Source organism: Leiobunum rupestre, chromosome 7 (assembly GCF_980474605.1).
Source record: "Leiobunum rupestre chromosome 7, qqLeiRupe1.1.hap1, whole genome shotgun sequence".
In the NCBI taxonomy this organism is placed as follows: Eukaryota; Metazoa; Arthropoda; class Arachnida; order Opiliones; family Sclerosomatidae; genus Leiobunum; species Leiobunum rupestre.
Window position 1 is genome coordinate 21,222,587 of NC_143390.1, and position 25,625 is coordinate 21,248,211.

At 38.8% G+C, this 25,625-nt stretch overlaps 1 protein-coding gene across 2 annotated transcripts; it reads right to left on the reverse strand.

Annotated features, from left to right (window-relative positions):
- Positions 1–1,093: 1,093 nt before the first annotated feature.
- On the reverse strand, positions 1,094–20,527 carry LOC149935108 (sushi, von Willebrand factor type A, EGF and pentraxin domain-containing protein 1). 2 transcript variants are annotated; one of them, XM_090154003.1, is made up of 12 exons: positions 19,878–20,527; positions 16,210–16,389; positions 11,143–11,355; positions 10,959–11,054; positions 10,452–10,862; positions 10,143–10,274; positions 9,817–9,993; positions 8,032–8,211; positions 6,493–6,681; positions 5,341–5,781; positions 4,566–4,647; positions 1,094–1,621 (listed from the first exon to the last, which is right to left on the reverse strand). In XM_090154003.1, exons 1-12 carry the CDS (start codon positions 19,939–19,941, stop codon positions 1,480–1,482), a joined length of 2,307 nt encoding a protein of 768 aa, XP_090010129.1. In that variant the 5' UTR covers positions 19,942–20,527; the 3' UTR covers positions 1,094–1,479. The 2 variants fall into 2 exon arrangements, with proteins under 2 accessions (XP_090010129.1, XP_090010128.1); XM_090154002.1 differs by lacking the exon at positions 1,094–1,621 and adding an exon at positions 2,220–3,301 and having other exon boundaries at positions 19,878–20,522.
- Positions 20,528–25,625: the final 5,098 nt, after the last annotated feature.

Sequence of the window (25,625 nt, forward strand, 5' to 3'; positions counted from 1 at the left end):
AGTGTATTTGAAACAATACATAGTTTCAGTATTCTATCAACAAACTAAGTTTTTTACAACAATGTCTACTACATGGCTCGTTTTAAGGCTAATACCCTGAAATTGTTAAATACAAATACTACGCGTTAATTATTCGCGTCAAGAGAGAGATTAAGCCCGTTAAGTTTAAGCGGGAACTAACAAACTTTTGATAGTATTAGGTGGTGTCTTTTCGCCCGTTCTCGGACTAAAAGTGTGCTCTTTTTAGCCTAAAACGTTTTATTTGCCTCTTCCGGGTATGAGAATTACTCCGGCCCATAAAATATTGGTGTTGGTCCATTTGATCGAAAAATATGTGATCGACAGTCGATCATTATACGTTGCAATTGATAGAAATTCCATTTGATCGAATCCCATTTGTCATTTGTTTCATAAGATCGAACCTTCAAATGATCGAATACTATTTGATCGAATTCAAAAGTATTTATAGTACCAGTTGGTAGGTTTTTATTTTACCGAATGTCAATATGAAGTGCAGAAGGAATAATGATGGAATAATTCATTGCTTTAACTGTATTAAGCCACAAAGATGAAGAAATTTTTACTTTATACACTATATGATGGAATTTTTTATGACATCGACGATAACGGCCCGTTGTTTTTGATATATATAAATAGGGTCAGGTTAGTTAGGTTGATGTACGCGCGCATGCACCGTTGCCTTTTCGATGTACTCCAAAAAACTAGTAGTTTTACCCTACAGTAGCTTTCGATCAAATTTCGTTCGATCAAATGCTATTTGATCAAATGGGACCCGTTCGATCATTTGGGAATCGATCAAATAGACTCAAACCAAAATATTCGCTTGTTCCGGAGTATTAGGGCTACTATTTTTACTGCTCGGAACAAGCGAAAAGAAACCACCTACTAACAAGTTATTTTGACACAACAGCTACCATGTACCTAAAAATCCTTCCCGTTCACAACCTACGATGCTTAACCTCTCTCATTTCAGATACAAAATTTTGGTCATAGTTAAAATACTTCTACTTTCAATTTCTAATGTCAATTATTTAAGGTCATAAGCTCCTGAACGTTATCACAATCGTCTATACTATTATCTAAGACATTTTCAATAAATAAAACCCGCGTCACATTCGTTACCTCACGATCAGTCCTTTTACTGCAAATAAATGCGCCGTATATCACCATAACATGTTAACCAACTACAATTTGGTTGTTGGCAGACTATTAATTAACCCTTTAACCTTACGGTGTCTTTTCTGTTACACTAAGGCACAATTGGTGTAGTTACAATTTTAAAACATTATGGTCCCGTATTTTTAAGTACGTTATGCCTGGACTGACTACGCATTAAGTACCAGATACTCGGGGCATTGTCAGTTATCCAACAAGTAAGGCTTACATTACCATATTACTACGTTACGGAAGCACAATTGAGATCAATTTCAAAAACATAAGAGTATTTTTTGTCAGTTGTCAAGCGGATGTGACCAGCATCAGCGGCGAATGCGGGGTCTGCTTGACGTTCAAATTGATGGTCCCCAGCATGGCCGAGTTCTGGTCGATGTCTCCTAACGAGGTTCTGGACTGGCTGCGTCGAGCCTTGCTGCTTGAACGCCTGAAGAGAAAAAGGGTCTTGTTCATACCTACTACGCATACATTCAACGTACGAAACACGCAACATTAGCGCGGTCGAAGAACGTTATTTTTCAATCATTTCACGCTCGAGTGACCAACGCCCTCCGGAAGAACCGGACATCAACCAAACCGTAATTAACCCACTTTTTTTTTAATTCGAATGCCTAGTTCAATAACGCGATATTGAAATTTTTTTAAAAGTAATTTTTTCCCCACTTCCGTCAAGTCTACTACATTTAATACGGTTGGAAGCTTTTTCCCAATATTTTCCACTCATTGCGCGTTATAAACTCTGATTTATTGCGGGGATTAACTTAAAAAGCACCCATGAACTTGGCGTTCAACATCCATTATAATTATGAACAGTTCAATGAACACAAAATATAAAGCAAAAACAACACACGGTAAAAAGCGGTCTATACTTAAGAACTTTTTATTTTTATTATTTTTATTTTGTAAAAAAAATAGTTTACAGCTCTTTTTTTATTCTCAAAAATGAAAAAGGAAATTACAGTTGTTTTAGTTCGGATGTGCATCTTACGGTGAGGTGGGGCGTACTAAGCTACAGCCTATAGGAGAGCTACTATGACGAATAAATAATTCTTAAATAGATTCTTAAAAGTATATAAAGATTTGACAAGTCTTAGTTCATTATAAAAATACACATTTGTGTTAGAAATCTACGATTAAGATTCCATTTGTTCTAAGGATATAGTATAAAAACCCTAAAAATTAGTATCCACGATACCAATTATACTGGAATAAAACTTAAGTACAGGTAATGTCAATCAGCCGGTATAAATATCACCAAAATATTAAGAATCAGTCGTTGAAAACTCATTAAGATTTGGTTTTGTTGAAGAGGGATAGAAAACAATAACAAACATTAAAAAAGGTACACTGAAATTTAAATAAATTACACAAAATTGGTTCTATAACGTTTTGGCAGTAAAATGTCCCAACGTTCTACGTTCAATTCCTCCTCTGAATAATGACGTCAAAAAATTTATTTATTCGAAAGCGAAAAGTCATTAAGTCCGTCGATAAACGTTTCATATACTAATGTTCGGTTTAGCGGACGGTAAAGCTTCGAAACACGCGCTTGACGTCCCCTATTTGACTGATTTAAAGTTGAGCTTGACACTGAATTTACGGAAAAGGCAGAATCGGAGGACCACGTTTATATTTGGCGATGAAAACATTCTCGACTTTCACCATATAGAAGTAACGCGATGGTTAGTAACGACCTTGTCGGCTGCCCAATTGCTTGTTGTACCAGTCTTGTACGCTCCTCTGCCTGTTATCGTGGGGGTCGTGACCTCGGGTCGGGGCGGGTCTCTTCTTGTCCGGTCGAGAGTACATCTGGGTGACGTCGTTGACAACGATCTCTTGGTGGTCGCGAATGCCTTCGATGGTGCTTCGTCCGCTGCCCTTGACGTGCGGATGGTCGAGCGTTTCTTGGCGGTCAACCCGGGCGTGATGATGGTGCGGGTCAGCGTGGTCACTTTTCAGAGGAGGGAAGGCGGAACTTTTGCCATCGTAGCGAAGGTTTTCCCAGGCACGCCGGTAATATTTGTGCAAGCCGTGCTCCCCGTGCGATCCGCTGTCGTAGGTGGAGATGGTGGTGTTGTCCGAACCAGAGCCTCTCTTTATTCTGGTCCTAGAAGGATGATCGATGGATGAAGAGGAAGAGGGGAAGATCAGTTTGTGGGTTTTCGTGGAATCGCGGTGCCAAAAACAGGGATAGTGCGAACGGAACCTCAGAGCATTTCCATTTTAACCATTAGCTTTTCTGCTCAAGATAGGTTCGAATATTTATTTTCCAAAGACAAACACAAATCACCAACGAAAGAACGAAACAAAAAAACAACCCGTTACCAACAGTGTCCCCAAATTGTCCCCACTCGTTCCCCGTTTGAGTCCCAAAATACCGCAAACCACCAGTGTGCACCGTTGAAAGAATTATAGAGTGTACAATGTGAACGCAACCAAATGACGCGGGAAAACACAGCGAAAGAACGTGATGATTGTAAAAATAACGTCCGGTTTTGTGCCCTTCAGAAGATCGAAAATATTTCTCATCGATAAACATGCACGGAAACGCCTAGCATTAAATGGAAAGGGACCAGTTTGACACTAACACCGCAGGCCTTCGAATCCCCCAATTACCGGCAATTTTTCTGTCGTAATCACTGGAACAAAAGTTACGCGATAAATTTAAAACCGCGTTTAAGGGTCACTATTTATACTAGTTTATTTTTGGCAATTTAGGCTTAGAAAATTGCAACCCGATATGACTGGGTTTGGAATTACTTTGAAGATATTCCAGTGATTATCGTACCAAAGAAACAAGGGTGCATTGAATCGAAAAAGGTGAAAACCCAAGAAATTGTAAAACAAAAAATATTTTATGGTGATTTAAATTAATTTAAATTTAGTTTACCTTATTTAGAAACATATTTGGTTAGTGCTTATACTTTTTTTTAGTGATAGCGTTTTAGGAATTTTTGTTAAGGATAGAAAGCAACGTATTCTTTGTACTGTTGACCCTTCCGACGTCGTCTGGTCAAATTGGTCAAGTTTCTCAAGCGTCGCTTATTGCGCCGGACGTTTTTCGAGCTTGGGTGGTTTAGTTAAAAACACCCCGACAAAAAAGACCAAAATAAGAAAACTTTTTACAAAAAGAAATCGACTATGAAAAACCACAAAAATTTTTTTTTAAAAGACCGAAAAAATATATAATTTATTTTTTGATGTAATTTTCGAGTTTCTGAAGGGCAGTGACGCGTCGTATTTTGATATTGAAATCGAGAAAATTAAAGCGATTGAAAGAATTATAGAGGAAAATGTATTAAAAATAAAAGAGGGTTTCCGCCAATCGGAAACGGTGGTTAGACGAAGTAGGCGTGGCTTAAGAATGTTACCTGCGCACGATGATGACGATGACTGTGATGATGGCCGCCAAGAAGACGAAACCGCCGAAGACACCCAGAGCGATGATGCCACCTAGCGAATTTAATTGACACAAAAGGAAATAAATAATTATATAATTTATAAGAGAAAATAGAAATTTGGGGAATTGAAGAAATTATATAATTTTCTTTTCGGGAGTCGATAAATATTTCACGGGTGAGCGCTTTTTTTATGAACACCGCTTATTATCCGTCGAAAAAAAAACCCTTTTTCGGGGTTCAATTAAATAATTTTTATTTCCGGTTACCTCAGTTCAAACTATAAGGTTTAAATCAATTTAAATAATTTCAGTTTATATTCATAATTTGCCTTAATTTCTTCAATAAACGAGAGGTTAGGTCAAATCGATCAAACGTCAATTTTACTTACAAGGAGAGTGTACCCAAGGTGTTTATTGCTAATTTTGTTCAAAGTCAGGCGTAATGTAGACCTATATGAGAAATGAAATTTCCCAAAAGGAGACGTTGCAAAAGGAGATTTGTGTTAAGTGATCAAAAAAAATTCGGTTGCCATGGCAAATCAAATGGGTAGTGCAACGTCTCCTTTTGAGAAATTTCATATCTTTTATATTTACGCCCGACTTTGAACAAAACCGGCAATAAACACTTCGGGTACTCTCCTTGTTAGCAGTGTTAACGGAGGGCGTAATTTGGTTCATAAATACGCCAAGAGGAGGAAAGTAGTCAGTGAAAAGGGAAATTTTCAGACTCTGGATGAACTTCTTACCCATATTTAACTTGGCAGTCGTGGACATGGGCAGTTCCTTCTTCCTTGATCCCGATTTGTGTCCTCCGATATCGGCGGAATGAGATCCTGGTAGAGTCCTGATGTTGAGGGTATCCGGAATTTCGTTGTCCTCCTCCGGGGAGAAGGTCACGATAGGAACTTCCGTCGTCGACTTTTGCAGGAAGGGAGGTTTCCACGTGGGGAACATTGAAGACTTAACTGGCGTCTTGGTCGTGGTGGTTGTCGTGGGAGGAATGTAACTGAAAGTGGTGGTCGTCGAGGAACTACTACTGCTAGAGGACGTTGGAGGTCGACGAGTGTAAATAGAAACCGGGATATGTTCGGCCGTGGCCAGATTCTCTTCCGGGACGGAATAACTTCGCACCGTGCTGGGGACGAAGTTGGACGCGGACGTGGCTTCGAAGTCGTCATCCCGGGCACCTAATTGGTTTGGAATAATAAGTCATTGAGCAAAGTTGCCTAACTTCTTACATTTACAGGGTTGCCACAAAATTTTCAAATTCAAATTCCCTGACTAATGCCCGTTTTACCTGACCATTTTAAGGTAAATTGTTTTATATATTTTACTTTTATCCGAAGTTAATAAATTTAAATGGACCTATATTTCAGTAAAAAGGTTATCGCAATGTTGAAACAATTAGCCGAAGAGGTTGGGGATGGTTAATCATTATCCGTGTTTAAATAAGATTTTTTTCGGGAAAAAATGTAAACAAGAAATTTACCGGTTAATATTTCGGAAAATGATTAAAAAACATGTATTATTCGTAAAATATGAGATTTTTTTATCGAAAAAAAACGTCGTTTTTCCGATTAATTTTACAATTTATCAAAAAATTAATCGGATAATACAGAAATATAAATTACTTGATCAAAAAATTTTACGAATAATTTTGACAGCTTTATCTATTGAATAAAAGTTAACCATCCTAGACCCCTAATTAGCCAAATAAATAAATGATAATCATAGAATTAGTCATAGATCTAGAGTAAAATTACCTTTAAAAAGTGTCAAGATAAAATCTAATTCCCTGACTTTTTACAGATTCTTAAAATTCCCTGACCTTTTAGGCCATTTTTAAATTCCCTGACTTCCCTGACGTGTGGCAACTCTGATTTAAAACTGGACATTACCTGGATCTTTGGCGCAAACGGGGGCGACTCCATCCCAGAAACCGTTTGAAAGACAGGTAAGGACGGGACTACCGGCGATGGAAAAACCAGGTTCGCAGCTGTACTCGGCCCTGGTACCGAAGGTCGTGGAATTACTGGACAGCGTATAGCCACCGTGGGAAACGGGCGGAGGACTTCGGCACAAGACGGCTGTGGAAGGATAAATCAATAAAATAAATGATATTACAACGAGCTAGTCAGTCGTTAAATTAATCAGTGAAGAAGCCGCCAAATCGCTAAATTAATCAGTGGAGTCTCAAAAAGGAGAGGCCGCCAAAGAGAGCTCATCACTGAACGCTCAAATCTAATTAATACGCAATTATTCGGTGGAGTTTCTCTTTGATGTCCGTCCCTCTCGTTATTATTCTCGCTTTAAACCTCCCACCAAAGAGCACCGGAAACTCTCTTTGTTTCAAAATAGCTCGTTTAAAATTATAAAGTCATAAATTAATTCATGGAGGATATTAAGCGCGTTTTAAAGCGAGATAGCAGTGGGTTGCGAGAGAAGCAGAGACTCAACAATAAGAATTTTCTTCGTCATTGTTTAGAGTTTTCAGGGCGTAGTCGCCTCCTCTTTGGTCCCCTCTTTACGTTAAATCCGTGGAATACATGCAAATTATCCACGTAGACTCGCTTGGAAAAGCAAAAATTAAGTTTTATGCAACGGATAGTCGCGTCGTTTAGGAGCTAATGTTCTTTATTCTTATAGCGACAAGGGAGGGCACTGGGCTAAAGTGTACCGCGATAAAACAATTCTTTGAACTTTCGCGTCAAAGAGCACCACCGCCCTTCAGTGTCAAGGATTTTTGAAAACGTCTTAATCACCTCTAAGATTACGCGCCATTCTTGTAAGCAATCTGTACTAGGAAAAAGTCGTAATTAAGAAAACATTTTTATCGCAATCTTCGGGGAAGTTCGGGTCACATTTGAGCAAGAAATATTCCTCGATATAACGGTATCGTGAAAGAGAGACGCGTTACCTCAGGTACCTCTTCTTTCTCCGAAGCAGGCGTACACGGCGGTTGAGTTATCAGTCGGCCATTTCCCCATTAGCGAGCGGTTTATAACCGGATTTCTTTTCAATTTGGAAGGAATTTCGCTTCCCCGTTCATTCAAGGATAAGCCAACGCGTTTTATAATGTCAGACGTAAGAAAAAGGTCGTAAACAAACTATCCGCGAAATGTTTCCCACATTTCTAGAAGGGTGCAAAAACACGCCCGTCTGTAGGCCTTCATTCGTAGTTGAAAGGGTTACGGCGTAATCAGCCAAGTAAGTTCCTAATTTGAGTGGCATATCGCGGAGGCGTACGTTGTTAAAGAACCCGCTGGAAGGTTCCAGGGTTCATTCACGACTCGCGTTGAGAGTAACAGGTGGAAAAATTCACTTCTATGTAAATTAGATAAGCCTATCTCTATAGGATATTGTTTTAAAATTTGGTAGCCAACCTTGGTTAAGTTCTTAAAACATTTAGCTTTAAACAAACGGTTATAGCGGCTAACCTTCGCATCTCGGTGGTGGTCCGTTCCACCTTTCGTCGACGTCGCAAACCAGGTGTCTTTTGCCAACAAGTACGAATCCCTCTCCGCAAGAATACTTGACGGAGCTCAAGTAGTGGCGAGTACCGTCTGGTAGAACGTAGGCTCCATTAGCGATGTCCGCGGGTGGTCCGCACTCCAAATCTAAACAGGAATTGAACACGTTTTTCAGTCAAAGTGTCAAATACATAAATTGGCTCGGAAATATTTAAAGTTTTGGGATTTCCAAAAAAAATTGCAGTCTGAAGAGATTATTATTCAAATTATTATCTAATACGAAAATAGAACGGCAAACGAAATATGGGTCAGGTCATAGTCTGCCGTATTCAAATCTCGGAAATGTATCAGCCGTAAAATTAAAGGTAAGAAAAAAGTACCAGAGATTTTCCTATTTAGATAATTAGAAACACTTTTTAATCATAGTTATTTTCTAATAAGAAGAATTGTTAATTCCACCAAAGGGCATGAAAATAAAATAAAACATCCAAAAGATGAGAGACCGATAGGGAAACGCTTTAACGTAGGGAAATATTAACGAGAAAGAATTCTCAAGGGGAGGAAGATATAGAGTAAGAAAAATAATAAAAGTAATTGAAGAGGCCCCCGAAGCATTGTTTCTGACAGTCAGTAGTTCATGAGTGCCAGGCATTTCTCTTCCAGAAACTGGAACGTAATAATATACGATGATGAGCCTCATTGGGTCAATAAATTTATTCAGAATCTTACGCGAAAGAAAAACCGGTTATCCAATCCCCACTTTTGTTCCAGCTGCCTGCCTATTATTAACCACTTCTAGATGGCCGGGAATATATATGAAAAAATCCCGAAATGAACGCTACAGGGACAAGAGTATAAAATGCAGGCTTTTCTAGACGAGCATACCACAGTCATTGTAGAGATACTTTATTATAGCGAAGAATCGTTAAATTCGTGATCCTTAGTCTCACCACGTCTTTGACTAAACCTGGCATGTAACTATTTAATAGGTAACGTTAGCATCGTATACAGTCAGTAATGGTTCCTGACCCACCGAATCTACATTTAGGGAGTTTAAATTATTCTTTATACAGAATACACGAAATTCCCCAGAGAGGGAGAGGGTTACGGAGCAACTGGAGAAACACGAAAGGTCGTTGCACGTGTTAATCGACGACCGATTTCATCCCAGTGTCGTATATTACTACCGTACCAAAACCCAAAATTAAACCTCGCCATGCTTAAATTCCACAGAGGAATTAAGGTTGTAAAATATGAACAATAAACTATAAGCCTCTTTTCTTAACAATTAGTTATAATATCCGCTCGCTTTCGCAACGTCATTTGCACATAAACAATAACCTATACGTTGTGGCACAAATGTGTTGGGAATGTTTCCATTTTTCTTCGTTGATGAAGTGAAACGATAAGCGGGACTACTCTCGAATACCAAACAAGGCGAGGAATGAAGGACAAACGGTACAAGTTTGGGTCTGGTCCGAGGTACTCTTTCCCAGCGATTAAAAAACAACGCGAGTGACCCCTCCCCCGTTCACGCCGCTGGATAAAAGCGAAAACTTGGCCCGCGTAATTAGTATAACCAGGGAGAAGTTTTTAATTAACATTCTTGGAAGTGGAAATGAAGTTTTGACGAGATAGAAAAAAAACCCCTAAAGAATACGGCATTATCTGGGGAAGGCGGGATTAGAGGATACGGGTACCAACGTCGCGACCTCGTAAAAGAAGCAACGTTTTTTCATCGTATCTACTCACATTTGCATTTTGGAGGAAACTCGCTGAAGAATCCGTTGGGCAAGCATGTTCTGATATTGGGGCCAATCAAAAGGTGGCCCGGGGCGCAACGATACTCAATCACCGATCCGATTTCGAAATTTCGGGCCAGAATTGTGGAGTTGGCCGCTCGTTCGGGAGCTCCGCATGTCGTTGGACCTGTTGCAGATATACAATATTTAGGTTACTCCAAAAAAAATTAAATTACTTAACGTATCCGTCTCCGTTTCTACGAGCCTTTGTAGGATCAATAGAGGAAAACGAAGAGTACGTAATAATAATACGGTACAAAATACCAGCTAACTTACGGTGTTGACAGATGAAATTAAGATTGGCTTCGCAATTAGTGTCGGACCACAGCCATCCCTTTTTGCCATCGAAGCGTGAACAGTTTTCGTTCGTTCCCGGTAAATTCCAAAACGAAATGGTGACGTCATTGCCTAAACGGACCCAAAATAGAGAGAGCGATGATTAATTATTTTGTAAATCGATCAAGTCGGTACATATTATCAAGTCAATGACCGTGATTTCGGGAACAAGATGACACGGAACGTTTAAATATAGACCTACGCGAGAATTTTAGAGAACGGGTAGTAAGTGGGGAAAATGTCTGTTACCATTGATCCATTTCCAGTTCTTTCTGTCTTCGGGATCCCTGACGGCCCCGAGCCAGTATCCATTGGGGTCGATGCGATGTCTTCGAAAGAGTTCCCAACTGAGGAACCCCTGCAAAGCGGGACTGGTTTCGTCAACCAAACTGCCACCTCTGATCTCGCAAAAACTCTTAGCGGCTTCGAAATTGCTTTGGTGGTTATTGTAGAAGAGGTAGCATTTGCCGTTGTAGGTGGACGTACTGCCCAGGGGCTGATCTCGGAAGGACCGACAGCGTTCGATGGGCAGAGCTTGGTCAGTGTAGACGAAGGCCTCGCAGATGGACAATGGCATTCCAGCTGGACTTTCGAAGTGAATGCTGACGAAGGCTCCTGGCATCGGAGTCGAGCAGGGTAGGAACAATGGCCTGCCTTCCTCTGTAGAGTCACCCAAAATAAAGATCGTTAAATCGTTGAGCTTTCAATCATCATCCATCATTCTCTTCAATCGGAAGCCATTCAAGAGATTCTTACCGAGGAAGCCGGTGAACTTGTTACAGATTGGATTCATCTCCAAATCGGGACGATTATTTCCCACTCTCACGACAATGGTGGCTGGACGGTTGTTCGCTGCAATCATAAATTTACGATAACCAAAATTACCATAAAGGTTGTTGTAAAATAAACATATAACCAGCGTCAAAACGAAGATACGTACTGCAACAGGACATTCCGAAGTCCACCCGGACAAGCTGGACGACGTAAGGCTCCAAGAGATTGACGTACCACCACGGTGACCTTTCTGGTTCGGTCATGGTACAGGTTTCTCCGTTAAAGAAGGTACTGGTGCTGCCGTCCACCCCTTTCTGTGGGACCCCGCCGCCCACAATTGACGACTGCATCGGTGCTTTACCAGCGGCGACATTAAGAACTATCCAATATAGAAAAACACAATTATTTATTTGTCAGCTAAAAATAAGACTAAACGAAGCCTACAGAATTACCAGGAAGTCAGAAACTACCATCCATACATTCTTATACGGAGTACGTGTAGCGAGAAGTAATATATTTGGTAATGAAACATATATACAAGTCGCGAATTCTCGCGTAAAATATTCGAAGGATGCGAACCGTTTAATGGAGCAATGTCGATCTACGTTTAAACCCGCTTCCTTTTTCCCCCGGAAGGAACCAGTTAGTAATTAAGTTCTAAAAAATCCAGTGGCCTCCCCGTCGAGTGCAGCCATCATTAATACGCTCTTTAAAGAGGAAGACGTCGCGGATAATAGTAGTCTAGGGAAGCGAACCCATCCCCATTGAACCATTCCATTAGCCAGGACAACCCGCTTACCGTCTGTCGAAGGCTCCAAGATGGACCGTAACTAAGCAGTTTCATATTGACACGTCTAACAATACGAAACGCCTTGGTATTCAAAGCGTTTCGTATATTAGCAATCAGTATGGATCCAACTACATCCGTCGAGAGTTTGTTTACATCATAAATTCACACAGCGCCGAGCTGGGAGCCATTCCCGAGTTTAAATACTTCTTGAAAGGAATAAAATTTCGTATTCACGCTAGTGTAAAGATCCTTACCGTATATTTGGAAAATATTTATAGGAAAAATTTCCTTATTTATACTTGTATCATCTTCGTAAATAAAACATTTTGCTTTTCAGAACGTGATACGGGAAACGAAAAATATACAGATACGTTCGGATTTGACCTTACCAAAACGGACACTTTAGTAAAGTATTGGAGTACAAAAAACAAAAAACATTTAGTTTCACATGGACGAAGTAATGCGGAATTCGAGATGTCGCAGTTGAAAGAACTATACGGAGTTCCTTTCTCGGTTGTAATCGTTTTTTTTGGACATTTGCTTCACTGATTTCGTATACCTTAGAACACCAAAATGAAACTTTTCAATGTTATCAGTTACTTTCTTGGACAAAATATCTTTTGGTAGTAATTACAAATCTTAGATAAAAAATTTAATACGATTTTTAACCCCAAGCTTCGGGACAAGTAGGCAATTTGCCGACAGTTCTAAAGAATTACGATATCATTATAAAATTTACGATATCATTATAAAAGTTATTGCGCGATTTCCGGTTTAGTATTATTACCATTTTCTCTTTTCTTAATTCTAGCGGAACACAATGGAAAACCGATGATATTACGAAACTGGGATAATCATATGGATGAAAAGTTATTTTTAAAAATAATATCTATTGTTTTAATTTAATACAGTTGCGTATGCCGGGTATAAGTAACTCGATACGTTTATAAAATCCAGTTTCTTCTCTTTGTTCCGATTAAAATTAAACAGATTATAGTTTTGGAAAATTACCCACAATAGAGACCACTTCGAATTTATATATTTACGAAATATTCCGTCATTTCAAGTTTGTCAACTATATTCAGACAGCTAGGCCATTGTTTGTAAATATGGATCGTGTAAAAAATTCTATAATAATAAGCTAAAATTAAAAAAAGTTTTTACGCGTTTGGATCAAGAATGGTGACCTCGTGTAACATTCAGTAAGACACCCACTCGACAATACCGACCTAAATTACTCGTGTAAAGAAATAAAGCAATTCTTCATCATAACCATCCGTTATGAGTTAAAATACGAGCGGGTATATTTAAGATTTTTAGGAGAGCGGTGCTAAAAATATACAGCGTGTTTTGACGCGGAGGTATAAGGAGTGCCTCTGAAGGTACACATTAGGGCGGTATGGGCAAGCTGACCTATTTTGCCAAAGGAGCGATCCTGGTGGGAAGTTGATAGTGGCACAAACAAAGAATGACTAATTGTAAACACGGGGTTATCCGAAAGGTTAGACCCACCCATTCTCTATTCAAGTTCGGATTCACAATCAATTGGGGTCACTAATGGATTTTAGAGTGCTAAGTTTATTTCGATTATTAACACTAAGATTAGAATGTACGTTGCAGTAATAATAACGAATTTATTAGGCCTACCTTAAAAATAAACGGAGCTGCCAGACCTACTTTTTTAAAATCAAATACATTTATATTTAACTCGGGTTTTTTATTGCACTTTATTAATTTTTGAACTATTCCCACTCTAATTGATTAATTTGCTTCTATCGGCGGTATAATCTAAAATTAAATCTTAATTTAATTGCTAATTAATATTTTAGTTTTCTCAGATTTGCTTCGTATTGGAAATTTTTTATTTTTCTTCTATTAAAATAGATTAATTTTTAAAACAAATCACTTTCTTTAAATTTTGATATACATCTTGATTAAAATTCCCTTTTTCCACAATCTTAAACTTGACATTTTTAATTATCTCTAGATAAGTTGAAGAAACTGGTAAAAACGCGAGATCGAGATTAGAAATTTAACAGGAATCCCGCGCCACGCGATTTTATTTTTTTACAACTTCAATACGTAATTGAATTTTCCTTTTCCTCTACTAAAACCAATAACACTACTCGTTTTTAAAAACGGATATACCCCTAATCAATTTTTTCCGCTAACTTCTACAAACAGCAGACTTAGGTGTCTGTTCCCTATTATATTTTCCGTTTTAGTCATAAATAACAAAACGTTGCCAAATAGGGTTTTTTGTAGAAAAAAAACGGACCAAGGACCTCTATATATGCTTTATACAAAAAAAATGAAAAGTTTTCGCGAATAAAAACGATAAAAGCCCGCGAGTCGAAATATCGTCACGCTTACTAAATCTCTCACGATTAAAAGGTTTTTTCGTACCCACCTAAATAACAAAAATTGCCAAAATAAAACGGGTATTACAATGTAAAATTTTAGTCCTTGTAACTTATTTGAATATCGAGATTATTCCGGTATTTATAAAACTAGCTACTTTCGTTTGTCAACTCGAGTACCCCGGGGGTAATAATAGGAACCGAACGGATAAAAAGGCCACGACTGTAGACTGGTTCAATTTAGTACCCTGCAGGTACAAATTTCAAAAATGGAGATACGCAAAACCGGTGTCATTTTCGGCGCAATTGTTTATTTTTTCTAATAATAACCCCCTCGACAATGGGTTACTAAGGTACTGGTCCTCGGATATCACCGTTGCTTATTGCGGGCGGTATCGAAGCTAGTTCTAGTTTGCCGAAATTAGATGTCAAAACGCTATCTGGACAATGGAGGACACAGTCCAATGATAATACTTCCTTTTAGACACGCTAAGAGCTGTAAGACACCATGGTGTTTGGGTATTCACCGTACACTTTCGTCAAAGGTGGATGCCATCTTCGCAGTGCCTCGACTGAACTGTCATCTAAGCTGACTTAACCATCGCCATACTCCACTAACTCGGTTTATTTGTGAATGGGAATTAGGATGAGTTTCGAACAACATTGACACTGTTCTTAATAAATAATAACAAAAAAATCAATGACTGCAACACCATTCTCGAGGGAACAGGAACAAGTATTGACGTTAAAATGTCGACAAAAATTGCTTTCTTCTTTAAAAGTTTCGAAACACCCCGAATTCCCTAAAAAGAGGCGCTCCCACGATTTCCCAAGCAAGGACAAAACCGAGTTGAGACAATGTCAACCAAAAACCAGTTCGGTACGGTACATAAGCTACCAACCGCCCGAAATCCGAGCCAATAATTTCCGAAAATCGGGTTTTTCATCCCAAGATTGACGAGCGTGTTTTTTTTCATGGTCGTTGACTTCCTAGTCCGTTACAGTTGGTTACCTCTCTAATGCCTATGGGCAAATCGTACCGGAATCTTTAGTCTCACCCCGAGCTCCCCGATACAAATATTTCCAGCGTGTTTGGGGCGACCCGCGGCGACTCGTTTTGATTACCCGAAGCTCCCTGGCTTATCTTATTATTTCTTTTACGCGAAGGATTTCTTAAGCGAAAATGATGATTTGACAAAAGGGAGAGATGAACATTTTTCAAAGAAAGTTCGGCGGTCGCGCTTCAATGCCCCTACCAATGACTATCTATTATTATACGCGCTGGTGCTGGTTTTAGTTTATTTCCCAATATAGCTATTACCGGGCAATAGGGTGGTGGGATAAGTCCATTTTGCGTGTTTGGTTCCATAGAATTCGGAACGTGGGAGACAGAGGGGTTAAGAATAGACACTCTGTTCCGTTTCGCCTAAAAATAAACCTCCCTCTCCCCTCGGACCGACTTCCGGTAACAACGCCGACGTATTCAAGGGTTCCGTTATTCCCCGGCGCCATGACGGGTAAGTACGCGTCTTCTGACCTACTTACGACCCGGACCCCGGCGTGCCCTTCCTAGCAGTCAAGGTTTTCCCCGTCGTTGATTACTCTCAGCGTTGGTAAGGTGTTCCTCCGAAATGCTTTCAGTTTAGTCACCCCTTTGATTACAATTATACGCCTTAGCGCGGCGGGGAGTCAACACCAAAAATGTTGCTCGAGCAATTAAGAGGTCGTGCACCTTCGAATATTTTTCTAAACACGTGTAAAATATAGCGCCGAGTAAATTGAATTTCGAGGTGTAAAAATAAATAACGTATTCGAGGAAGAAAAAGGTTTACCCCCGAGACTAACGTAACTTTCGCGGCTGGCGTGATAAAAATGATCGTAAATTTTCCACCACAATTCGTTTTGAACTCGCTAAAGCCGGTGTAGGATTTTTTAACAAGTATGACCCGTAGAAACACGGGCGTTGAGAATTGGGAAATACGGCGAAACTGTTACCCCCCACGTACTGGTTCACCAAACTTAAGTTTGACGAGCAATTGGCTGGACAGCGAATGCGAGCATCCGGGCGTGGACTGTCACTTACCGCAAAAGGGTATCCCCGGCGGCGTCCACGTGCCGTTGTCGTTGCAGATGCGCCTGGTGGGTCCCAGCAGCTCGAAGCCCGCTTCGCAGCTGTACGTGGCGACTGTGCCAGGGTTGATGACCTCCTCCGTGAATTCGACGACGGCGTGAGCCGGCGATCCCGGGTAGCCGCATGCCTCCGCTAATCAAAAAAAAAACACCGTTAATACACGTCATGTTTCAAATAAAATACAATCCACTCATTGTCCCACTTTGTTTATATCGTGATCTAGCATCTAAAATAGTCCCTCCTTCTCTGGTATAGTACAAGTTACCAGCAACACACCTCAAGCCCCATACACACCCAAGTTGGCCTGAACATTTTGAACACCTGATTATTGATTTTGGGAACATGGTGATTTTAATTGATTTGTGACTCTCCTGTGATTGCGACTGAATTTTTATGTTTTTCTAAGATTTCCATTAGTTTCCTATTTATCTGTGATTACCACCGATTTTCCTTTCCGTTATTTTCACTGATTTTCTTTGTGATTTCTGTGATTTGCACAGATTTATCTCTTTTGTGATTGACACCGATTTCTCACTTTGTGATTTTCTTATGTAAGAATTCCAGTACAATTTGTAGACGTTACTAAAGCGACTACCCCCTCGATCGAGTTCAAGCAGTCCACCAACTTATAACCTTAATTCAGGAGTCAAAGTTGAGAAGAATTCAAACATTTCATTTATTATCTGTGGAAAGATTTTATCTAATAACCTCAGCATAGTACAAAACACGTATCGGATATTTAACTTAAAAGCCCTCATACAAGACCGTGTTCGTGTATTTCGTCAAAAGTTCATTATGGTTTATTCCATTTATAAATACTTCTTTCCCTAGCCCAGATTAAAGGGATGATATCACTTTCAAAAGCATTGTTCCGGCACCCATAGATAACGGATATCGATTGATACCGCGAAACAAATAACACTCAAATACTTTTTTTAAATGAAACACCAGGAAAAATAGTGTAAAAACTAATTAAGGTTGACGATCCAATAGTTACAAAAACAAGGAAACTACGTGTTTAAAATCGTCAGCGATAATATATTTGGCATTTGATGGTGTAATAAAAAATATAACGCGTCCAGGAAATCTTCCAACTAGTCGTCAAACGGTTTGTTTACGTTGGATTTTTAACTTTGTGCCATAAATCGGTTGTAAAATTGTACTTAAGTATTTTTCTTGTTGCCATTAATACAAAGGAATCGCCAATGTTAAAAAATAAATCTTCGAAAATGTTGCACTGGCTATTCCCAGGCCAGCATTCACGAGAATTAGTGTCTGTATCAAAAATCGTGAGAAAGTAATTTAAAGGAATTACGAGATAAATTTAGGATAATTTGCTCTGTGAGAAAATACACGATATAAGACTTATCTGAAATGGTTCTGGAGTATCTAGTTATTCAAGGACATTATATAAGAATCCTATGTTATTTGGAGGGGTATCTCATTCGCCAAATTTGCATTCATAAAAACAGTTCGCTTTTTGTTCGCGGCAGGTGATAATTTAAAGTATATTAACCCAATATCTTCTATATTACAAGGACTTTTTTTGTTCCTTTACTAGAAATAAATATTATCAAAATTAAAAGCATATAGCCTTTGTAGTAACAAGAGTAATAAAATTTAATTTCCAATAAATATTCACGTTTAAAAATAAATATTTATTAAAAAAAATTAAAAACAGATAGATAATCCTTGTTAACTAAATTTGCATTTAAAAGAATATAAAATACAAATGAAAATTTAAATATTTCGCAAAAAAAAGTTTTTTTTAACGAGATAATTTCTTTAAGAATTTCTCAATTTCCGAACTCGCTAATAACCGAAGGTCACTAAATTATTCAATAGTAATCCCCGTCTGAATGCAACGGAAGTAGACACTATAATAAAGTAAAAACCAAAAGATATTTCTCTTGTTAATGCCCCAATTTTCACGCCCCGGGTTTCGCAAAACCTTGAAATTCGTAGTACCGAATCAAAAATTACTACAATTTAGGTTTCTGTCTTATTTTTGCGCGCGAAATATTCGAAGAAACAAGACGTACGCGTACGCCACGTGGACTCTCGCCTCTACTTAGCAGCGTACTCGACGGCGAACATGGGGTAAAGTCGATTTCCCCCCCGCCACTATTACCATTGAAAAGCGTTCAACGTCAAGGATGGGGCCATGAGGAAAAGCTCAGTCGAGCGATACCAAAGACCCGAGCGCGCGTATATCTACAAGTATACCTGACCCAGAGTCTGACGTCACCCCAAGTTACAACGAAGAAGGAAACCTCAAAGTCTCTAATAAGAATACATCCTTTTAGTAAAGATAACTTGTCGCGACGGTTTGCCGTATATACGTACAAATATATATATGAAAAAGAACTTGTTTTTTTCCTTCCGGGTGATGTCAGACCCGCGGAAGCCCACTTTACAGGCGGAACACTACATGCAGACCCCAAATTTTTTTGTATTTTTTATACGAAGAGCCGGATACGCCGGGTACGGAGATTTTTGGCCCGAAGACGAGCAACATTCAAAAAGTATTTATAATCCAAATATATTAATTGAGATAAAAGAATTCATTCCGACATTGCGACCCACCAATCAAATATGTGTTTTCCTGTCATTTCATACGCTCGAAGCGGATTTTTTCTTTTGATTCAATGCGATTGTCAAGGTTATTAGGTCAAACATTAACTACTTATACATATCTCCAAATTGAAGAGGAATTTTAACGTGTGCAATTATACGGGGGGGGGGGTGGCTATATTTTTAACTGAAATTCCAAATGTGAAAAACAACGCGATGGTAAAGGAGGGAATTAGAGAGGTCATAGGGCGTAGACTTTGACCTTGAAATTGCTAGTCTGGGATGGTGAAGCCAAGCAAAGGTCTACCCGTCAATTTATAACACAATCGAATGTTTTTCCCACTTCCGAATCGCCGACTGCGGTCTAGACTAGCCCGGGGGGATTTCTTAAATTCTAGAAAACTAGAAGTTTTCTTCAAGTCTGGTGGCCGCGAAGAAGAATGATTTAAATTATGCTCGAATGATCACGAACTGAATTGAATAGACCGCAAAAAAACACGAACAATTACGATATTAAGTTCAAGAGTATAATTACAGTTTTTACGGTAGATTAAGACAATGCGAAGACGCTTTTTATATAGCCAGTCCAACCTACTCCCAAGCATAATTAAATAATGAATAGAAGAATTAATATAAATTTGCACCCGCGGGTAAATACCGTGGTACCTGTACATTAATACTACAAGTATCTCGAAACTCTACAACGTTTACCCCCGAGTAGATACATAAGTGTTTTGGAGTTAGTCTACTAATATAAAAGGGTAAAAAAATACTCAGCAATGCATTTTTTTCAATGGTATTGCAAAATAAATATTTTTAACACATATCGGAAGTACTGGTCTACCGATATTTATCCAACCCCTATCCCAACTTTAACGTTAAAAATATTGGCTAGCAATTACCCATGAGAAACCAAAGTACACCCAATTTCCCTATACGGTTCCTAGCGTTAGCTTAATCCGTCAAATGTTTACCAACACCCCTATCAATCTAACCCCACCGTGTAAACGTAAAAGACGCAAAAAAAAACTAAATTAACTACTTACATTTAACGAGGGTCGCCAATAGTCCTACTAGTATCCATCTCAAAATAGCCCACCAGGAATACATTGTCACTAATTTTTTTCTCTTTATCTTCGTGTCGTTTCTAAAATCGCGCACTCGTTTAGTTCCTCCGTTGATGTAAACAAACTCACAACGAGTCAATAACGGCGATGGCAACTGACGGAAGATGATGACCCGTATCCAACATCATACGTCGAGCGCGTTTCCAGAAACTAACTTTTGCAACTGGGGTTCCTTTTCGGAGTGTACGAGTTAGGTGAGATACGGGCAAATCTTGAACTGGCGGGATACGAATGGCGCGGGTTCCTCGTGCACCTGTGGCGCCGCAACGATTGAAGAAGCTGCTTGGCGGTCATGCTGAATAAGCTTCCAACGGTGTCCGGCTTCGGGACGACGTCATAACCGGTTCCACCAATGGCGGGGAGCCGCGTTCGTGACGTCACGTCTCCGATTTTTCCGGGAAGTTTGAGTGGGACTCCGCGCTGGTCTCAATTTTTCCCCGAGACTCGCGTTTTAAAACGTACAAAAGTGACGTACTTTGGGTTGGTCCTTCTTCTTCTTGCTAACCCCAAAATAGAAAGCGGAAACTTTTGTCGCGTAATTTCTTCTTCGAGGATGTAGCTCTCGAATCGATCGTCAGCGAAAAAAATTCATAGTTTCGATAAAAGTATTATTAATAGAAAGTTTGATTCTTATCCGCTATTCTAAAGTTAACCGCGCAGTTTACCCGTCGAAAATGGCTACAGGGCAGGGGTGTCTTCGAGCCAAATTACGCATCGAATTTACGTCTATTTTTTTATAGAATCCAATTATTTATATTGTCCAGATGGGTTTAACGACTTATTCTTTAAAATGGGACAGCTACCGTGTAGAAGACTGAAAACTTGATATATTAATAACGGTTTTATTATCTAATGAAACAGTTTCAATGTCCAGAAATTGAACCTGGTGGTGTGGTTAAGTGGCGTAGGCAGAATTTATTCAAGGAAGGTTATCACACTGGTTACAAGTTCAGAGGGGTAGAGGAGGAAGTTAGAATTTATTATCGTTAAAGCAAATTCACGGAACTAGTCTTTTCTACGCCACTGGTGTCAAAATATGGAATTGTGCTAGTAGTTGGTTCATATCACTGTGATCTTGGACGGTAACATCTCTACCGGCAAGAATACCTCTACTTGGAATGCTTATCCTGGAGTATCGCGTATGGTAAGATCACTCTGACGGCTTTGGCCCCGCCTACGAGATAAAAAATCCCCTTTGCTGCGTTCCCCTCTCACGTTGTTGTTTGTTAAGTTAACATAGTGACGTCTAAAAAACCGTCAGCCACATCGAGACGAAAATCTGCCGCGATAAGCATTCCAAGTAGAGGTATGGATTCCCGCTACTGGTTAACCCTCCCCAAAAATGTTAGTTTATTTTTACGTGTTTTAAGATTTATAGGCTAATATTTCTTCCACAAAAGTAGGGTCCTCTTTTCGACTTTTAAAAATTTTACAGAACGTAAATGGCTTGTCTTGGGGGGCCATAACTTTACTTGAGGAGACGCAAAATAATATGAAAAATAGGCTTAGCCTGACTCCACCACTGCTCCTTATTGGTCTGTTACTTTAAAAATAAAATTCCTTTTCATCTGAAGAAATTTAACTAATATATAATAATAGTAACATAATAACAATAAGTATGACACTGCCTATTGCTTTAATGCTAATTTTCTAACCGAACCTTTTTTCGGCACTGATACTCTCTTCAAGCTGTGACTTGGACTACCGACTTACCGTTTTGGATGACTACTTTTTGATACAAATTTAAGCCTAATATCGGAGAGCACGTTCTGGAGGCGCGAGGGGCTTTGGCTTTGTTTTGAAGCCCGCGTGCGAATCACGCACGCGTGATATAAAAAAGATGAGCTGGTGGCGCCGAGAAAAACGTTTTTAATTTTTTATCATTTTAGCCCAATTTTCCACCTATCTATCGGAAACCAGATATTTCGGCTTAGTCTCGCATATTTTAGACACTAGATGTCATACTTATTGTTATTATCTTACTTATGATAATAATAAATAGAAAATATTCTGAAACCACAAATTAAAAAAAAAACACCCAACCTATTATTATATCTCAAGTATCCTGTAATTCTTCCATTTTTCAAATTTTAGTTCAAGTATATCAATCAAAAAATCTCAACCGTAACAAATTAGCTCCAGTCAAAATATACGCAGACCATAAAACACTAGAAATAACGATAATAAAATTATACAATAAATTATCCCGCGAAGTTAAAATTTTAAAATAAAAAAAAGCGTCAACATTGAAAAAACAGTCGAACAATTAAGTTTAAAAAAAAACAGGGCCAATTTCGTCCGAATACAAAAGAAGATAAAGAAGGAAAAACGCGATCTTGAAACCCAGGAGCGATGAATCATAAAAAAGTATCGGCCCATATACTCTTAGAAAGAGTAGCCACTACGATTCTCCTTAACGTTATTTTTTAATTTATTTTTATTTCTTCTTATTGTTACAGAGGAAAATAAAATATTTACTTCTATAAACTATATTTCCCAGCTACGGTGGCAAAAAAATTCCTTTCCAATGTCAGACGATCACGGTGGATCCAATATCTCGAATTTATTTAAAAGTGGGCCAGTAGAACAACTTGGAGATTTTGTACGTTTCATTTGAGCGTTCTTGGCGCGAATGGAAGGGGGATGTCCGGCCACAAATCTCTCTCTCTTACTGGAGTCAAAGTCAACTAGAAAGAAAACGGGTCTTTCATCCGAGGCCGCCACCGGGTGCAAGAACCTCTGGATGCCGAAATCAGGCGACTCCCCCAACGCCAGCGACTCGGACGTGGGTGTCGCCATGGCCCCCTCTTACACCTTCGCGGGTAAATATTTAAAGGGGGACTAGTTGTTCCGTGAGTCATTTAACTTCGCGCGGAAGATGGGTTATTCCGACTTTGGAAGAAAAAATAGTTTCGATATAATAGTGGTGGCCTATATACCCAAGAAGAGCTATATTCAGGATGGTCGGGAAAATTAATAATTTTTTTAGAGAGATTATCGAAAGAGATAGAGAGTCCGTTCACGTATTTTCGGATGGGGATGTAATACGCGAATTACACGGGCGACGTTTGGACGACGCGCGCTTGTCTCTCTCGTGTCCGGAAGGGATTGTTGGAAACGGTTTTCCGTATCTTGTTGATTAAATAACGATTTTGGAGACTATTTAAATAAATTGATCAATAATTTCCTCGCTTAAAGCTATTTCAATTATAGCGTCTGGCGCTGAATTTTAATTAAAAGTGTGCTTGAAATTTTTGGGGTTTACGACTGAGGATCCAATTTAAAGTAGTTCGAAGAGCCCAGAATTACGAAAAAAGAGGTATTTCGAATATAATTTATCTTGTTTGTGGAATCGTTCTCGAGATGAATCAGTAGAATTAGTCTTTTCAATTAAGACAGAGACACCTAGCGACCAGAGATAGAAGAATCTTAGCCGCGGGATTTAGTCACTATTTATCGTAATAGACTAAATACAAACGGTGTGTGTTTTAAACTTAAGTAAATATGTCGATTCCGAAAATAAGTCAGTGGATCCAAATTTCAAACGAGGTTATGACGTAAGGGAAGTGAGTCTTCAGCCTATGTCGTAAAACTTGTCCGTACCGACGCGTTGTCTATCACAAGCTTAATAGGCTGCTAGATCAGAGTGGCCGGGTAGTAGTTAATCTAAGGGTGGTCGGGTACGGGTAGTAGTTAATCCGAAACTGCTTAAGGGTGATGCTATGACAGGTTGGCAAGAACCAGCCACCCTGGTTTAACCCGTTTTTAACCACCGAAAAAATCCATGGCTAAAACCACATTTTTTTTATAAAATAAAATATTGAGAAATGAATTAGAAATATTGAAAAAACTAAAACTTAACCTGAAATTTTTGTCATAATGAGAGCTAGATATAAACAATTGGGGGATCTTAAAATTCATTTTACGCGTGAAAATACGCCGCCATGTTAGGCTATAAAAGTGGGTAAATAAGCCTGCTATACGTCCCAATGTAAAGGTACTGTCACGCGCAAAAACGTAATTTTGAACATTTGAGCATTTTCGAAGTAATTTGAGCATTCTTTTATAAGTGGTTTTAACCATACTGGATTTTTTAATTTTTTAAAAATCCGTTTTTTCACCAACTCTGTCTATGACGTAGAGAAACTTTTCAATATTAACTTCTTGTACGATAACTTATTCTCGTGACGTCATAGGAATATTGCTAGAGCCCTGATCGCCTTCTTGTCTTGAAAACATTAAATTAATAATATAAAATATAAAATCTTTAAGGGAAAAGTAAGCTAATTCAAAAATGATACAACGACCCCTCAAAAAATATTCTTCGTAAAAATGGCCAATCATTACCACTAACGAGTACCATACAAAATGATATAACACACAATAGTAAGATATAGGAAATATTGGCTAACATACATACTAAATATCCCGCATTGTTTAGTACACCGCGAGAATATGAGTTAACACCTTACAGTTCAATAAAAATATTTTTTTAAAGATGAGACGGCGAAGAAATACGTACTTGGGTGTCACGCCTCCGACAAAAAACTCTATATCTTCCTCGTTCTACATAGTTAGATTTTGGACCGAGATAGCCAAAGAAATAAGGGGGGTTTATGGGTGAGACGGAGGGCGGAACGAAACAATGCGGATGAATTATGGAATAATAATTTTCTAATAAAACTGAATCATCCGTTTCTTAAAAAAATAGTGGTCATATCGACGGCTACTGGGTTGAAACAATCGAGAAAATTCAGGCATCAGCGGCTTTGGAATATATGAACTAAGCGAAATAAAATGGGCCTCGCGTGGTCCCTAAACCCCACATTTTATACACTGAACGATGAGTGTTACCAGAAGTATATAAGATAGTCTCCATAGAGATAAGAATTACTAATATTAAAGATCGATTTGATAAGTCAGTAGGTTACTAAACCCCATATTTTATACTATAGAAGATGAGTATAATATATAGCTAATATTTCATTAAATTAAATTAAATTTAATCGATTTGACGTTAACGGTAATAGTTAGTGTAGGGAGCTGTGGCTCGAACGCGTGGCATGCAGGGCTTGCCACCACCCTCCTACGCATTGTAACCCGGCCACCTGAATTAATGGCTTCAAAAGTCGCTTGATGACTTAGGCCTAAGGTGGTGCCTTGGGTATTAGCCTAGCTGATTCCTTTCGGTTACTAAACCTCACATTTTATACTATAGAAGATGAGTATATAATATAGCTAATATTTCATTAAATTAAACTAAATTAAATTAAATTAAATTCAATCGATTTGATAAGTCAGTAGGTGGAAATTCCTTTCGGTTACTAAACCCCACATTTTACACTTTAGAAGATGAGTATATAACATAGAAAATATTAAATTAAATTAAACTAAATTAAGTTAAATCGATTTCGAAGGTCTGGGTGAAAATTGTCTATCTTGTGAAGATTCCTACGTCTTTTCTATCACCTCGCTATAATCTTGTGTCGTAGCAGACGATGTTATGACGTGGAGGAAGTGAGTCTTCACAAGGTAAGGGGAAGGAAATTTTCACATACTAACTTTCCGAAAACACATATTGGCTTTAAACAGATAAACCTTCGCCGGCTCCCACTGTTTCTGCAAATACGAAAGCTAGTGCGGTTAAAATATTTTTAATCTAGTTAT

Coding starts and splice junctions, on each gene's coding strand:
- LOC149935108 (XM_090154002.1), bottom strand. CDS start 19,941: ATGTATTCCTGGTGGGCTATTTTGAGATGGATACTAGTAGGACTATTG. Junction 5,782..6,492: donor CGTTTGCGCCAAAGATCCAG/GTAATGTCCAGT, acceptor CAAACCAATTAG/GTGCCCGGGATGACGACTTC. Junction 3,302..4,565: donor ATCGTCATCATCGTGCGCAG/GTAACATTCTTA, acceptor TCATCCTTCTAG/GACCAGAATAAAGAGAGGCT.